Here is an 18,808-nt window from a genome sequence, read left to right as displayed (position 1 = left end):
TTGAATGATGTGGGCTTAATCTCTAGAGAGGGATCTAAATCAGAACCCAGGCTCTTCATTCCCTCCCCATCTCTCTTCCCCCACCTCAAACTTTTGGGAGATTCAGATCCAGATCCAAACATTATGATGTGAGTCTTCTCTACTCCTTAATCAAAATGAGTGGGGTTCATTTTGACCAGAGGAACTCTGCTTCCTCCACAAGCTGCCCCTGTTGTACACCAACAGCTCAGGAAGTGAGAGGTTAAAGAACCAGGAATCAGTTCTGGTTCTGTTGTATGGCATTGCAGAGAACACCATTCCCAAAAGTCACAATAAACATCACTATAAAAGGACCCAGTTACTAAACACTAAGGAGACATGATGTGAAGAAAAAAAAATCTGGGGAGGGACTGGATTTTCTGTGTACCTTAAAGAATCGCGAAGCTGTCTCTCTGTCTTCTTTTTCCAGCACCAGATTATCCACAAACATCCAGAAGAATGGCCTCTGACTGCTCTCTGGGGGTTTCCCGTATTGTAGGATGCGGTGATATTGATAGAAATACCAAGCTAGGAGTGAAAGGGATGAGGAGAAAGGAAAGGGAAGAGTGACATCAAAAATTAAAGGACCAAATAGCAGAGGCATGGCTCTCATCCTGTCCTGCTCTGACTGTGGGACTATGCAGCTTTCAAAGAGAGATGCTAAGAGCCTCTCTATCACTATGGCACAAAGAGCAGTGGAGGAAATTTGAAATGAGACCAGAGAGGATAAAGTTTTAACAAGGATAAAGTTTTCCATAACTTCAGTTTGAGGCGTCATCTCCATAATGTGCAGCATGTAAGCAGAGGGACAGATAACAACACTAGGGATCCACTTCAGACCAGGTGCAACTTCACTGGCTTGAATAGGCACTTGCTTCTACTAGGTCTGAATTGGACCCCAGATCCGCATGGGACAGAGGCAAATTTGAGTTGGAAATGAATGATGTGCCTTGTAGTTACCAAGGGCCAGGATCTGCACATTACACGGAGGCCCTAGTAAGGGGCAGTGTGGAGCTGCCCAGCCTGAGAGGGAGCACTGCGGGCGTTGAGCCCCAGGAAAGGAGAATGCCTCCTGAAGCTCCATGGTGTGCAGGGGGAGTGTGGACACTAATGCACCTCCTTCATGGGGTGCCACATAACGATAGACTCAAGGTCAGAAGGGACCAGCGTGATCATCTAATTCTCTTCCTATGAAACCAGTAACCACAACTGGACAATGTGTAGGAGGACAGAGCTGTTTGAAGCATCAGGAGCTCTCTCTGGGGTAGAGATGGCCCAGCCCTGTGCTTTCTGGAATTTCTTCCCAGCCCTTGCATAGGCTGTACAGCCCTTACAGAGGTGGAGGCTCTTCACTGCATCCTCTGCCACTACACGCCTGTGTAAGGACCAGACTGAACGTGGCCCCTACAGTTGAGATTGTACAGTCACAGGATAGGAGTCTTCTAGGAAATGTCTCTCCTTTCACAGGTGATGAAATACAGCAGATTTAATACAGTTTAATGAAAAAGGTTGTGCGTGCTCTCTCTCTCAAATGTTGGGAGAGATCTATGATCTGTGTTATCCTGGAGGTCAGACTAGATGATCACAATGGTCCTTTCTGCTGTAGCAGCACAAAGGGGCTGTAAGCCCCAGCTGATGGATAGCCAGCGAAGTTCACTTTAATCTGCCCCTCCCAAAGCCTGCTGGATAGACAAATGTTGTACAGCTTCCTTTTGCCCCGCCCCCTGTATCCTCAGACGTACCACGAGGAGCTTTGATGCAGTTAAAGATCTAACTCTGTCAGACTGATAATTTATATATCATTTTATGCTCCACTGCACCTCTTACCAGGAGGGTGTTCGTAGGAATTTCCAACCGGAGGAGTGGAACCAAATATGAAATCAAAAGGACCCCATTCTTTTACCTAATAAGATGTACAAGTTTCAGAACTTCTTGTTTATTTTAGAAACATTTATTCTTATTCTTATTATGATGGCTATTAAAATGTAAGGATTTGTCTACAGGCACTCAGACACTACGGTGATGGGTGTGGTATAAGAACCTGAATAGAGCAGGACCTGAGGTGAGCTGTGGCTCCATCTGAAAAGTTCTTCCCCACCTAGATAGCCCAAGGCAGGCCTCTCTGGGGACATCATCAGGAGTCACTCCCAATCACAGAGAATTCGGCGTTGTTATCTTATTAAGGTCTGGAGAGTTTGTATTTAATGCTTAGTTAGCATTTAGTCATTACATAGCTCGAACACAAGAAAACCGAACTTGCTGTTGAGTGTAGCCTGCCAGAACCCCAACTTCCAAGTGGAGTCTGACCTTTGGTCTCTGCAGCCACACCCACTACTCTTACATAACAATAGCAGTTTCTCCACACAGATTCATCCTTGTACTAAAGACAGAAAAAAGAATTATAATTGATCATTACCTATCGGTCAGTAATGCTGTGAAACCAGATTATGGAAGGCCAAATTTTCAAAATGTAACCTGTATTTGTGCACATGAAATTTTGCACTCAAGTCGCTTGCATGTGCAGTTATCACTTGTGCTTGCAGCTAATAGAAAATACATGCATATGGTTCCAAAGACAATGTGTCAGCCGACACAGTGGTGAGGAAATTGCATATTCAAAGGATGAATGTCATCAGCTGCACAAAAATCTCCATCCTTCTTTTAAAGTGGGCATGGAGTTGCATAATCTGTCAAAGATTGGCAAGGGAGAACTAGATGTGCAGACCAGACTTTGCAGTACAAGACCACAATATGAAAAAAACCCCCTAAAACTAAAAAAAGGAAACTAGGAGTTTAGAAAAGCAACTGATAGTGCAATGAGTGGTCAGGGTTTTGAAATACTAAATATGGTTTGGGTTATGCTATTTATTCATTACTGAAATTGCATAATGGCAGTGAACTTTCAGTTTGAACAGAATTAATACCAGAGTGGCTTGGATTTCTCTAAGATTTCATTCAGAAATTCAGTTGTTGCAAAAGAAAATATTGCTACAGTCTCAGGTGGCATATCTCAATTCTTGGAGCAAGGGAGGTTTTCTGTCATTTTACTGAATCCTTGTAGCATGTACATGATTAAACCATACTTGGAGACTCTGCTGTTCCATTGCCAAGCTTTTTTCACATTATACAAAGTTTGGTAAACAGAGCCAAATTTCCACTTATCCCCCCTCCTCCCCGACTGAGTGAGATTTTCCAGTGGGGACATAGGTAGGGCCCTACCAAATTCATGGTCCATTTTGGTCAATTTCAAGGTCATTGGATTTATTTATAGCAGACATTTCACAGTGTGGGAATTGTAGGGATCCTGACCCAAAAAGGAGTTGTGGAGGGGAGTCACAAGGTTATTGTAGTGAAGGGTTGTGGTACTGCTACCCTACTTCTGTGTTGCTTCTGATGGCGGCGCTGCCTTCAGACCTGGGCAGCCAGAGAGTGGCGGCTGCTGGCTGGGAACCCAACTCTGAAGGCAGAGTATGGTATGGAATTGCCACCCTTACTTCTGCACTGCTGCCTGAAGAGCTGGGCCTTTAGTCAGTAGCTGCCACTCTGCGATCACCCAGCTCTTAAGGCAGCAATGCAGAAGTGGCATGGTATGGTATTGCTACCTTTACTTCTGCGCTGCTACTGGTGGGGCGCTGCCTTCAGAGCTGAGCGCCCAGCCAACAGCTGCCACTCTCTGGCCGCCTAGCTCTGAAGGCAGTGCAGAAGTAAAGGTTGGCAATACCGTGATCCCCCTTAAAATAACCTTGTGACCCCCCTGAAACTCCCTTTTGGGTCAGGACCCCCAATTTCAGAAATGCTGGTCTCCCCCATGAAATCTATATAGTATAGGGTAAAAGCACACAAAAGACCAGATTTCACAGTCTGTGACGCATTTTTCATGGCTGTTAATTTGGTAGGGCCCTACTCATATGCTTCTATTGGGGCAATAGAATTATTATTATTTATTCTTTGCATTGTGGTACTGCCCACAGGAACCAATCAGGCCCAGGCCCAGACCCCAATGTGCTAGGTGCTTTACATATGAAGATATGATACCCACTTGAAGGATCTTACGGTTGAAGGGCCTGATCCAGTGCCCATTGAAGTCAGTGTAAAAGTACCCATTGTCTTCAGTGGTCATTAGATCAGACCCTAAGAAAAGAGTCTGTAATCTAAGAATCCTCCACTCATACTCCCCAAGCTGGATCCAGTATGCAGAGCAGCTCTGTCATCGCTACTGAGGCCTGTGGTAGTGCCTGATGACCATTATGTGCTCTCTTCGAGACTCAGCTTTCAGCAGCTGGATCCCCTTTGTAGACACACTGTCCACATCCCAGCTTCTCTCCTGCCCAGCTGTGAGCTCCATCCTGTAGAAGCCCTTGTGTGATGAGAACTGCTGTTCAGCAGAGTCCCAGTTGAGACGAGAGGGATCCCCTGCTCAGCCTCACTTTGACCTGCCTGCCTCCCCACCCAGAATGATGAAGATTCTGCTTCAGTTTAGGTCTTGCCTGGCTGACCCCGGCAGTATTCGCCTAGAATTATCACAGCAATCAGTAATGTAAATTCATCGCGGCGCACTGTTAATTCAGTGAGATTTTCTATGTTGTACTTACATCTGTCCTCAGAGCATTGGTGACATCACCTAAGTATGTCAGCCTGCCATCCCCCAAGCTGCTGCCCAAAAATCCAAGATTTTTCATCTCTGAAGAGCGGACATTAGAAATACAGACAGTGTTAGTACTAGGAACTAGTTCCCTCATGACGCACCTTACTTCAGCACATGCCTAGCTTTAAGCATGTGACTGATGGGACCAGTGTTTCAAGTTTAGCACATACTTAAGTACCTTGCTCAGTCAGGGTCCTAGCAAGCAGTGCAGTAACTGACATGTAATCAGGTAGCCCTTCGAGTAGAGAACAGTGTTGGATATTTACAGCTTCCTAACCTGACAAAGTTGGAGACATCTCAAAATCAGGATTGTAAACCTGAGATCAAGCTATGTAATGCTGTACTGAATGTCACACACAGCCTACAAATAGCAGCATTTTAGATACACAACACGGGTATTAGATTGTTCTGAAAATGACACTATTTCTTTTAATGAAAAATGTGGAAAATGTTGACCTTTTTTTCTGCTTTACAGGTTTCAAAATGGATTTTTTTCCCCCTAAAAGTTTTCATGACATTTTCATATACAAATGTTTATCAAAAACAATTGGTAAAATCTTTTGCTTATGAAGGGTATATGTTAAACAAAGTGATCAAAATAGTCATTGAAATAAGATATTTTATAATGTTTTGGATAAACAATTTTTTTAGCAAAACATTAATAGTTTTTTTGCTTAATAGTAATTTTTTTTAAAAAAGCCATTTTTTGACAAAAGAGCTCTGCATTAAACAATTTTTGACCAGCTCTCTCAAACAGGATGATGATACCTTTGTGTGGGTCATAATGAATCATGATGGGTAAAATTTATCCCAAGTATGGGCCTCATTTGTCCCTCTGGACAATGGAGTCACATCAGGGATGAATTTGGCCTGATATATTAATAGATTTTTAATATGTTTGTTTTCAATCCTAAACCATCTATGTACACTTACCCATGGTAATATTATCAAAAAGGGAGAGAACATTGATTGGCTTTCGTTCCCATGCGGCTAAAGGCTGATAAATCTCAAGATGGTTCTGTCATAAATAAAAAAGACCCTCGTTTGTACAACCCATTCAGTTGTGTGAATACTCCAAGTTGTCCATTAAAAATAATAAAGCACAGACGCTGGCCTGTTTAGGGAGTCTGACTTAGCAGGACTATCACAGGGTAGGCAGGGGACTGTGCAGTCTGGAAAACCCCTGGTCAGGAGGGAGAGAGACGGGGATCTTTGCCTAAGAGAGTTGACATTTGAGGAGCCCGGAGCCTAGAGTGGGAACTGTTGGTGGGTCACGGAGGGGGAATACAGATACAATTGCCCTGAAACTGTGACACTGTCCCTTTTTTAATTAAATGACCCACCCAGCATTGCCAGCAACCACTCCTCTCTTCAGTATCCTGTCAGGATCCCGAAATCCACAGAAGGGCATAAGGCAACTAATTGCAATTAAAAGTATTTCAGAACCTTGGAGACGCCTGGATTCTGATTAACACATTAGGAAGTACTGATTTATACATTGCAAATAAATATCCTTTCACAGTATATTGTACTTATTCTGTTACATAAAATGGGTTCCTTTTCATTTTCAAATACCATCCGAATTGTCTGATACTGGATCATTTGCTGGAGAATTTAAAGCAAGATGCGATCTGAAGTATGTTGTGATAATCTGCTACGTGGCAGGTAAAATTTAAAGGGGCAGCGCCCAGTACACGCAGTACAAATTTCTTATCAAACCCTAAATTGATGTGCAGCGTAGAAAAATCTTAGTATAGTCTAAGACAGTGGTTCTCAAACTTTTTTTTCCCACAGACCACTGGAAATTGCTGAGGATCTCAGTGGACCACTTAATGATTTTTCCAAATGTTGTTTGTACCATTAGCTAATTATTGTAAAGTGCTTTGGATAAAAGCGCTATATAAAAAAAACTTAATAGTCATTAACTTTTTTTGTTCTATAAATAAAAGCACACAACTCATATTTTAGTATCAGTAGTCTTACCTTCCTAATGCGATGGATGTGTCCTCTCTCCCCCGCCACGGCAGCCCCCGAGCTGGGGCTGGGAAGGAAAGGGGTCTCTCCCTGTCTCCCCCATTGCAGCAGCCCCCGAGCTGGGGCTGGGAAGGAGGGGGGGTTTCTCCCCAGCAGTCGCAGCCCTGAGCTGGGGAAAGTTGCCTCTTTCTCTGGCTGCTGCAGCCCTGCACATCACAAATCCCCCCCACTCTCTCTTCTCACCCCACTGCCCATCCCACCTGCCCCCTATTCCCCCCAAGGCCACCTCCTGACCTTACGTGTGCGTCTTCTCCAGGATCCAGGCACCTAATTAGTGGAGCCAGGCCTGCGTGGCTCCACTAATTAGGTGGGTGGCCCTTCATTCTCTCGTGTGCAGCTGCCCAGTCACACACCTTAGAGGGAACTATCTGCGCACCACCTGAACGGACCTCACGGACCCCTGGTGGTCCATGGACCACAGTTTGAGAACCTCTGGTCTAAGATGTCTCTGGTGATGGTTGACTGCTGCAGAACTCAATTCTTTCAGTATTTAAGGGGGTACTTAGACACCAGGGTGATTGGCACCTTATTAAAACCTATGGTAGGAAGAATTCAGATTTTTGGCAGTATATGTCCCCAAATATTTTTATTTTTGCAAATGTCAGCTTTGCATCCCTTCTAACTGTACAGCTGATGGGGCTCTGCTTCCACCTGCTGGAGGCAGAACATATCTGACGGGTATGCTGACTGTTTCCTCTTGCAGAGGCGATAGATGTCTAAGGTCAGTTTTTTGTGTCTCCAACTGGCTGCAAGAAGAAAATTCCAGCCACCACTCTCAACTGGCACAGAAGAATAAATGATACACTTAAAAATTCCAAAGCTGTTAAATTCTAATCTGTATTTTGGTTATTACAAGAGCCTGATGCAGTTAATATATTTTATTTGTTTTAGTACAAAGAAAAAGAGTCCAGCGCTCACAAGTGAATCTAGCTCTAAATACTTTGCATGAATTCTGTATCAATTAATGATTCTGTGTGAACTAAAATGATAATTCTTTTGTCCTATTTTGATAGCACCTGTGTCCTGAAAAAAAGTGCCACATATACTTAATGATCAAGAAGGAAAATGTATATAATGGATAACCATGAACATATCTTATTTTTTCCTCTCTTTTAAAACCTTAAAAAAAAAACATTGTCAGGGTATTTTACATAATTTTTCTCCATAATTTTCTTGGAAGCTACTTCCTTACTAAAGTGTTTCTTCTTCAGTCCCACATACACACTAAGGCCCAGTCTTGCAAACATGTAGCAATCTGTGTAATTTTGCTGATGTCCGTAAAGTCAGACACACATACATATTTGCAGAATAAAAGTCCAGTGTTAATTTAGAATGCAGGGCTGCTGGGTGTGGATTTAATTGTTTATAAAAAAGAGGATTCAAGCATTTGTTTTAAAACATAGGCACGTGTTGGAACTCATTATTAAGAGAGATGGGAAGAAAGATAGGTTTCAAAATAGCAGCCGTGTTAGTCCGTATCCGCAAAAAGAACAGGAGGACTTGTGGCACCTTAGAGATTAACAAATTTATGTGAGCACAAGCTTTCGTGGGCTACAGCCCACTTCATCGGATGCATAGAATGGAACATATAGTAAGAAGATATATATATACATACAGAGAATATGAATTTAGCCATATGGAGTGGAAATCCATCAACTTCATCAAAAAACTCGTACAGGTACAGACAGACATCATCTTCCTTTCCAAATGCAAACAGATGGACATCATACCAAAAGGACTAAAGGTAAAAAATCCATTACAATCTACATATCACACAGACTATGCTGACAGCTTGTGCCACACACTCTCAAAGAAACTGCGGAACCACCTGATCAACATCCTCTACAGCAAACAGGGAAAGATTAAGAATGAGTTCTCAAAACTGGATACTCTCATAAAGAACCAACCTTCCACACAAACTTCTTCATGGATAGATTTTACAAAAACTAGACAAGCCATTTACAACACAAACTTTGCTTCTCTACAAAGGAAAAAGGACACTAAACCATCTAAACTGCTACGTGCCAAAAGGAGCTACAACAGTAGTTCCCTTAACCAACCCAACAATATTGTTAATCTTTCCAGCTATACTCTTAGCCCCGCAGAAGAGTCTTTCCTCTCTCAGGGCCTCTCCTTTTGTCCCTCCAGGCCCACAAACATGATACAGTTCTGCGGTGACCTAGAATCGTACTTTCGACGTCTCCAACTCAAAGAATACTTCCAACACACCTCTGAATAACATACTAACCCACAGAATCCTTCCTACCAACACTACAAAAAGAAGGATTCTGCGTGGACTCCTCCTGAAGGTCGAAACAACAGACTGGACTTTAACATAGAGTGCTTCCGTCAACCTGCACGGGCTGAAATTGTGGAAAAGCAGCATCACTTGCCCCATAACCTCAGCCATGCTGAACACAATGCCATCAACAGCCTCAGGAACAACTCTGACATCATAATCAAAAAGACTGACAAAGGAGGTGCTGTTGTCATCATGAATAAGTTGGAATATGAACAAGAGGCTGCTAGGCAGCTCTCTAACTCCACATTCTACAGGCCATTATCCTCGGATCTCACTGAGGATTACCAAAAGAAACTACACTATCTGCTCAAGAAGCTTCCAGAAAAAGCACAGGAACAGATCTGTGCAGACACATGCCTAGAACCCCAACCAGGGGTATTCTATTTGCTATTCAAGATCCATAAACCTGGAAATCCTGGACGCCCATCACCTCAGGCATTGGCACCCTAATAGCAGGATTGTCTGGCTATATGGACTCTCTCCTCAGGTCTTACACTATCAGCACTCCCAGCTATCTTCAAGACACCACTGACTTTCTGAGGAAACTGCAGTCCATCGGTGATCTTCCAGAAAACACCATCCTGACCACTATGGATGTAGAAGCCCTCTACACCAACATTCCACACAAAGATGGACTACAAACTATCAGGAACAGTATCCCCGATAATGTCACGGCAAACCTGGTGGCTGACCTTTGTGATTTTGTCCTCACCCACAACTATTTCACATTTGGGGACAATATATACCTTCAAAGTGGCACTGCTGTGGGTACCGCATGGCCCCACAGTATGCCAACATTTTTATGGCTGACTTGGAACTATGCTTCCTTAGCTCTTGTCCCCTAATGCCCCTACTCTACTTGCGCTACATTGATGACATCTTCATCATCTGGACCCATGGAAAAGAAGCCCTTGAGGAATTCCACCATGATTTCAATAATTTCCATCCCACCATCAACCACAGCCTAGACCAATCCACACAAGCAGCCCATTTCCTGGACACTACTGTGCTAATAAGCAATGGTCACATAAACACCACCTTATACCGGAAACCTACTGACCGCTATACTTACCTACATGCTTCCAGCTTCCATCCAGGACACATCACAGGATCCATTGTCTACAGCCAAGCTCTAAGATACAACCGCATTTGCTCCAATTCCTCAGACAGAGACAAACACCTACAAGATCTCAAACAAGCATTCTTAAAACTACAATACCCCCCTGCTGAAGATTGACAGAGCCAGAAGAGTACCCAGAAGTTACCTACTACAGGACAAGCCCAACAAAGAAAATAACAGAAAGCCACTAGCTGTCACCTTCAGCCCCCAACTAAAACCTCTCCAGCACATCATCAAAGATCTACAACCTATCCTGAAAAATAATCCCTCACTCTCACATATCTTGGGAGACAGACCAGTCCTCGCTTACAGACAGCCCCCCAACCTGAAGCAAATACTCTCCAGCAACCACCACATAACAAAAACACTAACCCAGGAACCTATCCTTGCAACAAAGCCCGATGCTAACTCTGTCCACATATTTATTCAAGTGACACCATCATAGGACCTAATCACATTAGCCACACCATCAGGGGCTTGTTCACCTGCACATCTACCAATGTGATATATGCCATCATGTGCCAGCAATGCCCCTCTGCCATGTACATTGGCCAAACTGGACAGTCTCTATTCAAAAGAATAAATGGACACAAATCTGATGTCAGGAATCATAACATTAAAAATTGGTAGGATAACACTTCAACCTCTCTGGCCACATAGTAAAAGACTTAAGGGTGGCAATTTTGCAACAGAAAAGCTTCAAAAACAGACTCCAATGAGAAACTGCTGAGCTTGAATTAATATGCAAACTAGATACCATTAACTTAGGTTTGAACAGAGACTGGGAGTGGCTGGGTCATTACACATATTGAATCTATTTCCCCATGTTAAGTATCCTCACACCTTCTTGTCAACTGTCTAAATGGATCATCGTGATTATCACTACAAAAGTTTTTTTCCCCTGCTGATAATAGCTCATCTTAATTAATTAGCCTCTTACAGTTAGTATGGTTACTTCCACCTTTTCATGTTCTCTGTATGTATATATATATATATATATACTTCTTACTATATGTTCCATTCTATGCATCTGATGAAGTGGGCTGTAGCCCACGAAAGCTTATGCTCAAATAAATTTGTTAGTCTCTAAGGTGCCACAAGTACTCCTGTTCTTTTTTTGGGAAGAAAGATAGGTCAACGGTTGGGTCCGTGTCAGCCTTGACTCCTCCATCCCTTTACTCTTCTATTAAAAGTTAATGGAGATGGTCCTTACAGATTCCTGATCATAGAAGCACTTCAGTTTCGCACGCCATCTCTTCTTCCTCTTCAGGAACCCATGTGAACTCAAGGGGAGGCACATGAAACACAACCAGGTATTCGTTGCTTTAACTTTCTCTGCAGTACCAGGACTTACAAGAACATCCAGACACTCCAGGCAGTAGCACCTACACGTATTAAATAAGAAGTCAAGTCAGTGTTTAAACAGGTCTTTCCACACATTCTATGTTAGCCAGAGGCTCAGTTTAACTGGTTTGGTTCTTTTCTGATTTTTAAAATTATATTCAAGAGAATTATCTTTTTCCTCAGAAACGTTTCGTTGAAGATGCTGGTACATTATCCGTTATATGATAAAGCACTTTAGCAGTGTAATATCCATGAATGATCCCCTTCTGTGTTCCTGGCCACACCTTTAAAACAGTCAAAGTTGAGGTTGATTCAAAGGAACAATCCCAGTGTTTATGCAAAACTCAGGGTACGGTGAGACTGGAAGCACTAGGAGTTTAGTTTGTTTTCAATCAAATGACCAGCCATGCTAGATATGTCCAATAAAAATCCACATGCTTTTTATTTTTATACCAAGTCTAAAGAGCAAATCAAGCTCCCATTGAACTCAATGGAAAAACAATCCCTCACCCCACCCGTGACTAATATGGGAATTAGTTGGGGCCTGAATGCATTACAAGGAAGCTCCTGTTTATGTGGGGCACAACAACTAGGGAATAAGCTTTAGGAATGAGACAAGGGGTATTTTTGCAGGGTGGGGAAAGAGGGGACATCCAATCCAGGACAACCTTGAAGATTAAAGTTACTTCAAAATGGGGCAGCTGTCTGTTAGTGAGAAGGGCAAATATTTGGCTATTTCCCCTGCTAGCTGTGCACAAAGCATTGACATCTTCTTCACCCTGCTGAATCATCACTTGTAGAAGTACATCCTCCATCTCCGGGTGGCGATGGACATGCCAAAGGGTAACCTTAACTCTGGGTGCTGATGAGCTTGGCAAAAATGTTATAGGGTGAAATTTTAGCCTGAGGGAAGTCAATGGGAGTTTTGCCACTGACTTCACTGGGTACAACTAGAGTGCAAAAAAACCCCTGCCGCAGCAAGTCTCAGAACTCAGGTCTACGGACTCGGACTTGAGCTATGGTGCTAAAAACAGCCCCCTCCTTTGCCGGGTCTCAGAGCCTGAACGCCAGCCCGAGCAGGAATGTCTATGTTGCTATTTTAAGTGCCATACCGCGAGCCCTAGTCTGTAGACCTGAGCTCTGAGACTTGCTTTTTTTCCCTTTTGCAGTGTAGAGGTACCCACTGTGGGCAGGATTCACCCATGTGTACAGCTGGTGATTTGTAAGGTGCCATTGTTGTACCTCTTCTCCCTCTCTTCCCCAGTTAGCTATGTTCAAATAAGCTGTTTTCTTACTTGACTGGAACATAATACATGTGCAGACAAACATTTTGACAAAGTGTCTTGAATAATCTTGTTTCCTTGACATGCTTGTTTGTAGAATTTCATTTCTTTATTCACATTTATAACAGGGTTTTTAAGTGATGAGTTTTTCTTTAATTCCTACCCTGCTGCTATCCTGTGGATAATTTGTGTTGGGGAACTACAGGTAATTTAAATGTTTATTTGAGTGCTGGGCATGTCAAAACCTGCACATCCCAACCAATATAAGGTAAAACAATGATAGGAGGTGAGCACAGAGCAGGTCCTGATCTAAAATCTGACATCCCAGCACCCCAGGCTTATCGGAACTTTGTAGCTAGCTCCAATCTCAATGAACTGAACCAGAACCCTGCATGCAGACCTGCCCCTTCAAACTTTGTGGAAGTTTAGAACTGGATTTGACCCTTGTGGCTTAGGGTATGTCTATGCTGCAGTCATTGGGTGTAGCCATACTGAACTAGCTTTAAATTTGTCTAGCTGAGGCCCTAGAGCAGTGAAGCTGTGGCAGCACGCACTTCAGCGTTGGCCAGCCACACAAGTAATTACCCTGGGTTCTGGGCCAGTTTTTACTGCCTACGCTGACACGTGCAGCTGCACTGTTCTGGTACCCAAGTTAGCTAGATTAAAGCTAGCTGGAGTATGTCCCCTCGAGCTGCAATCACATGTTGTCATTGCAGTCTAGCCATACCCTCAGGCCTATCGCTACTCTTTACCTATTACAAGTTGGATCATCGCACATTAGCAGAGTCTTCCCTGAGCAGCAGATCGTACAAAAAGCCTGAAAGCCATCCTCATCGTACAGGAAAAATGTTTCCAGAAAGTTCTCCTTATAAAACAGCAAACTATGGTTAGTTGCAAAAAATAGGTTTATCTGATAAAATGAAACAATCATCCTGAGCTGTGTTTGCTTTGCACGTGAACTTCACTCATGTGTTATTAATTTTTTTATGTAGCACCATTACTGTGCATGGCGCTTTGCAAAGAGATCATAAGTTTCCTGCACCAGGAAGCTGAATGTACAACTGAATGTAGACTAGATACTGACAAAGGTGGTGAAGAATAGGATGTAACATGTAAACAATGTGATATATTAGATAACTTTAGTCATATAATTATAATACCTTAAGTCTTACATGGTGCTCCTCATCAGTAGATCTCAAAGGGAGGCAAGTATCAATACCCTCATTTTACAGATGGGGAAACTGAGGCACAGAAAGGGAAGTGACTTTCCTACGGTCATCCAGTGGGCAACACAATAATATATCAGTTCTAATTTTTATAAAGTATTATTTTTATTGGTGCATGTAAACTCTAATGGGAGCCAAATTAAAGGACACTGAGTTGAGGCATGTGTGTGGCTGGTTAGTGACACTTTCTTATATATTTTGGCCAGAATGGGACCATTCTGATCCCCTAGGATTTAGAACCTCAACCAATCATTTCTGCACCAAGCCCATAGCTTCTGTGTGAGCTACAGAATATCTTTTTAAAAGTTGTGCCATCTAGATTTAAAGCCTTCAGATGATGGAGAACCCACCACATCCTTAGGTAAGTTGTTCCAATGTTTAATTACCTTCACTGTTCAAAATGTCCACTGTATTTCTAGTTTGAATTTGTCTAGCTTCAGCTTGCAACCATTGCATGGGTGCTGGAATTCGGGGTGTTGGGGAGGGGGGGTGCTGCCACACCCCCTGTCTTAAAGTGGTTTCCATTATATACAGGGTTTACAATTTTGGTTCAGTTGTCTTTTCAGCACCCCCACTATAAAAATTGTCCAGCACCTCTGAACCATTGGATGTCAGTATCCCTTTTTTCTGCTAGATTAAAGAGTTATCTACAATCAGAAATCTTTTGCCATGTAGGTACTTACAGACTATGATCAAGTCACCTCTGACCCATGTCTTGGATAAACTAAATAGACAATGTTTCTGAAGTCTCTCATTGACTTCAGGGGAGCCACTTCCAGCTGAGATAATAGGCAGGGAGACTGCCTTATTGAGCCATCTGAACTACCAACCGTGCATGGAGTACAAATTCCTCCGTGAAACAAGGGATGCTGGGTATGAATCTGGAAGCTGCCACAGCAGATGCAGATTTCTATAAAACACAAAGAATGTCCTCTCTCAAAATCTAGTATTGTTTAATTTCAGCCTCTCTCACCTATTTCTTTTGGACAAGATGCAGAATTCTCTAGACATTGCGCTGAAACCTGAGAGGCTAGGCGTTCCCAGATTAGTAGCTCCTATTATTACATGCTCAGCACATCTGTTAGAAATGAAAAACAGTGACAAGAATATTCTTTAATGCTGTCTAAAGAAGAGTTTTAAGAATATGATCCTCATCTGCACAGGAGAAAGGATAGGAAAAGGGTCAATGTTACTAATAAAGCCAAAGGGACATTGTGTTTTTAATACAAACTATTTTAAACATGGTCAATACAAGAATCCAGCTGAGATAATTTTCACACTACTCCTGTGGACGTTGCCTATGAGCCATTTCTGTCAAAGTCACGTGCTAGAGACCTGCCAACACTTCCAAATCCACAGGATTTGTTCTTAAGGACTAGATTTTCAATGATGCTCTCTGATCTAAAGAAAAACATGTACATCATCTCTTTTAGCCAGACAATTTCTTCTTGCTTCAGATCTCTGTGCCCATTCAGCTTTCATTTTCTTTTTCAAAACTGCTAGTTAATGTCAATTTTGCTGATAGTTCTTGTGATGAGTCCATTAGATGCTGGTCTAAGCCCACCAGGTCATTTTCTATAGGCTAGCAAACCACCAAACGTTAATGTCTTTCAGGCACTAATAACCTGGGGCAGATTTAAATTAGTGAACCAGAAGTGAGGATGGCTGTAATCCGAATCCTTTAGGGCAGCCATTGTATGTCAAATTCTTTTAATGTATTTTTGTTTATGTTTGATTACCCCATATTTTGGATATTGCTTTTAAGTTGGACACCTGATTTTTATGTCATATTGGTTAATATGCAGTGTTACATGGAAATTTAGCCACATGGCTAAATGGCCTATTGGTTTTAGGTAATTTAATTTGATTACTCACCTTCAATACTCCTTTGGTTTTCATTTACTTCATGTGCAATAAATCTGGGGAAAAAACAAAATGTAATACTAATTGTTTATTTCTTCAAAAACTGGAAGAGCAACAATCCTTAAGAGTTGGCACAACCTGTATTTTCTGCTATACAAACAAAAGAGTTCCCTAAGGATTTATGAGCCAATCCTTCAAGCCCTCCCCATGAAGAACTCCCATTCGAGTCCATGTGAGTTTTGCATGCAACTGGCTTTGAGGATCAATCCTATAGTTTTGCTCTCCTATTTCCTTTTTGTAGATCAAATAACTTCACTGACTCATGTTCACACAAGTGTAAAATTGTATGCTGCTTTAGTAGACACACACTCTGCCGGTCAAGCTGCTGCAATGTTTAAAGAACAGGCTAGAGTAAAGGTGTCAACCTATTGTGAATCCCTTCTGAAAACACTGATACCTCTGTTGGGGCTTGAGGGTGTAGCAGGCATTATTTCTTCAAGAGAGTCAAGAGAGATCACATCAGAAGAAGTACTTTCTTTGTCTTGCAGCTCTATCGCTTGAGGGGGAAAAAACCATGCAACTGTAAGTTTCTTGGACAGTAACTCCACTTTCAGCAGTATTGTGATTTTCTAAGCAAGAAACACCACTATAGCCAGGTTACACCACTGAACTTTTGCGACTTCTATTTCCATACTTTTGGAAACACCAGTCTAGCCCACCCACATTCACTGAATTCTTCCAACAGCTAAGAAGTTACTATTTATGCAGCTGATCCAGGCACAGTTAGCTGAAGTGGGGGGTGGGGGAAGATCATTTATTGTTCCAATGTGCGGAGTGGCCCAACCCTCCCTCCTATGGATTGAAGTGTCTATTGTGTCTCCTAGAAGTCATGAGAGCATCAGGCATTCAGGGCCGGGGCGGCCCCCGCTGCTTCCAACCCCTACCATCGCCTGGACGGTGCCATTGACAGCCCCCTGGTTACAAAGGCATTGCAGCCTCAGGCTGGCGCCAGTCATGTCCTTTGCTCACTTATTCCAGAGAAGCTGGGCTCCACCTCCTCCAGGCCCTCTGCGCTGTCTGTGTCCGACAGGACCAGCGCCGGCTCTCCCTGGGCCATGCTGCGTCTCTGTGGCCCATCGGCCGGTCCGCCCGCAGCAGTGTGCTGGGCGTGGCGAGTGTGTCTGTGTCTGGTGGACGCTCCAGGGAGAGGGTGTCGTGCAGCGGGGGGGGGGGGGGGAGGAAGCTTTTTTAAAAGTTAATCTGCCAAGGAGATGCCTGCCCTGAGAGATCGCGGAGAGGGTATGAGCTATCCAGCACCCAAGGGGCGCGCGTGTGTGTTTTGCAGTGCTGGCTGCCTCAAGCCCAGCCTCCCCGCTTTGCAGTTAAGTTCCCGCCAGAAGAGCAGCAACGTTCTTTAGTTTTTCAGCCTGTTGTCAATTTCAGTTGCAGACGGAAAACAAAACCAGCAGCTTTTAAAAGAAATGTGCGTCTGCGTGATAATGATCCTGTAGTGTATCACATGTGCTATGCACGGGCTACAGTCCCTCATATCTTGCTTTATATACACACAGCACTATAGCTGGTGCCCAGTACGGTCTGCATGCATATATATAACACAGAGGTATATATCCGATGTTGTGTATGTATATTTCATGTAAGTATCTATCCGTGTTACAAACCTGTTATTAATTAAAGAATTTATTTTCAGAACTCCACAAAACAGTTATTTTCAAAAAAGTTGTATAGCTTATAAAGCACTGACAACCAAATGAACGTTGCTGTTAGTCTGGTTTTATGATTATTCCACATACATAAATAAATATATTGGGAGATTTTTGCTTTGGATGCACATAACAATTGTTTTAAAGGTAACAGGACAAGGGTCTGAGCTGATGAAAAGAAACCTGGTTGCATAACTATACCCCTTTGCTAATTGAATTAAGTTATGGCTAAGTGAGATATTTTTGATTGAAGGTTTTTGTGTAAGTCTTGCCTTAGTAAGCTACCCATAGTGGTATTGGATACTGAATGCCCATTCTTCACAGAACTAGAAAAAGATAAAGATCAAAAATGTTAGTAGAAAGGACAGATACATCCCTGCTATTGGTAAAAACTAAGGATTGTGCATGAGGATAAAACATGCTGGGACACTAAGGCTGCAAATAGATACATCTAAAATCCACATCACCAATCCTTACTCAGCAACTCCAATGTCTAAATGAATTGCCTGCTAACTGACTTAATTTATGGTGGGATAGTGAACATTCTGCTTTTATTATTGTTAGTTTTTCTTTTCATTAGCAGCTATCATAATAGAAAAATGTGAAGATGCTTAATGATGGTGGTGGTGGAAATGGTTCGACATGTTTAATTTATTAATGTAGGAAGATTCTGTATTTTCTTGAGGCAAAAAGTTTAAGGACAAATTAGACAGATATATGGTACAAACAAGAAGCATAGAACACTCTGTTGAAGACATACAAGACCTGGATTTTATTGTTTTTAATTGATCAAAGCTCCCACTGATGTCAGTGGGAGTCTTGCTTGGCGATGGCAGAACTTGGCCCAATCTGTAGATAAGGTCTCTCTGTTGGTGTGGCGGTTGTCTTTAAATATTAAAATAACCCTCTTGTTTTATTTGAACTGCCACACACTTAAAATAAATGAGATCTTATTTTTATTTTCATTTAAAATATCTTGGCCTCCTTTCCCACTTTCCCATTCAAATTAGGCACTGAAAGAATCAAAAACATTAATTTGTGCTGAACTATTAAAATGTATTGTTTTACTGTTAGTGTGAATTAATTTATATTCCTGTTGGTTCAGGTGAAATACAATATCAATAACCTTTAGTTATCAATGGGCTTGAGTTTTGTTGCATTGGTTTACTTTCTTTAATTTCAATTATAAAACAATAAAGAGAAAAATACCTGCTAGATTAATGCCCTGTGGTGGGGTGGTGCCCCACTCCCA

At 42.4% G+C, this 18,808-nt stretch overlaps 1 protein-coding gene across 1 annotated transcript; it reads right to left on the bottom strand.

Annotated features, from left to right (window-relative positions):
• Positions 1-340: 340 nt before the first annotated feature.
• DNMT3L (DNA methyltransferase 3 like) lies at positions 341-16,952 on the bottom strand. Its single transcript, XM_038394127.2, has 10 exons — positions 16,861-16,952; positions 16,293-16,328; positions 15,848-15,891; positions 14,803-14,882; positions 13,499-13,611; positions 11,333-11,504; positions 5,597-5,681; positions 4,611-4,699; positions 1,846-1,921; positions 341-546 (listed from the first exon to the last, which is right to left on the bottom strand). The coding sequence occupies exons 1-10, from the start codon at positions 16,950-16,952 to the stop codon at positions 341-343; spliced, it is 993 nt and encodes a 330-aa protein (XP_038250055.2).
• Positions 16,953-18,808: the final 1,856 nt, after the last annotated feature.

Source organism: Dermochelys coriacea, chromosome 1, assembly GCF_009764565.3.
Source record: "Dermochelys coriacea isolate rDerCor1 chromosome 1, rDerCor1.pri.v4, whole genome shotgun sequence".
NCBI classification, from domain to species: domain Eukaryota; kingdom Metazoa; phylum Chordata; order Testudines; family Dermochelyidae; genus Dermochelys; species Dermochelys coriacea.
Note: the sequence above shows the minus strand (reverse complement) of the source record. Positions and strands in the feature narration are given on the sequence as shown.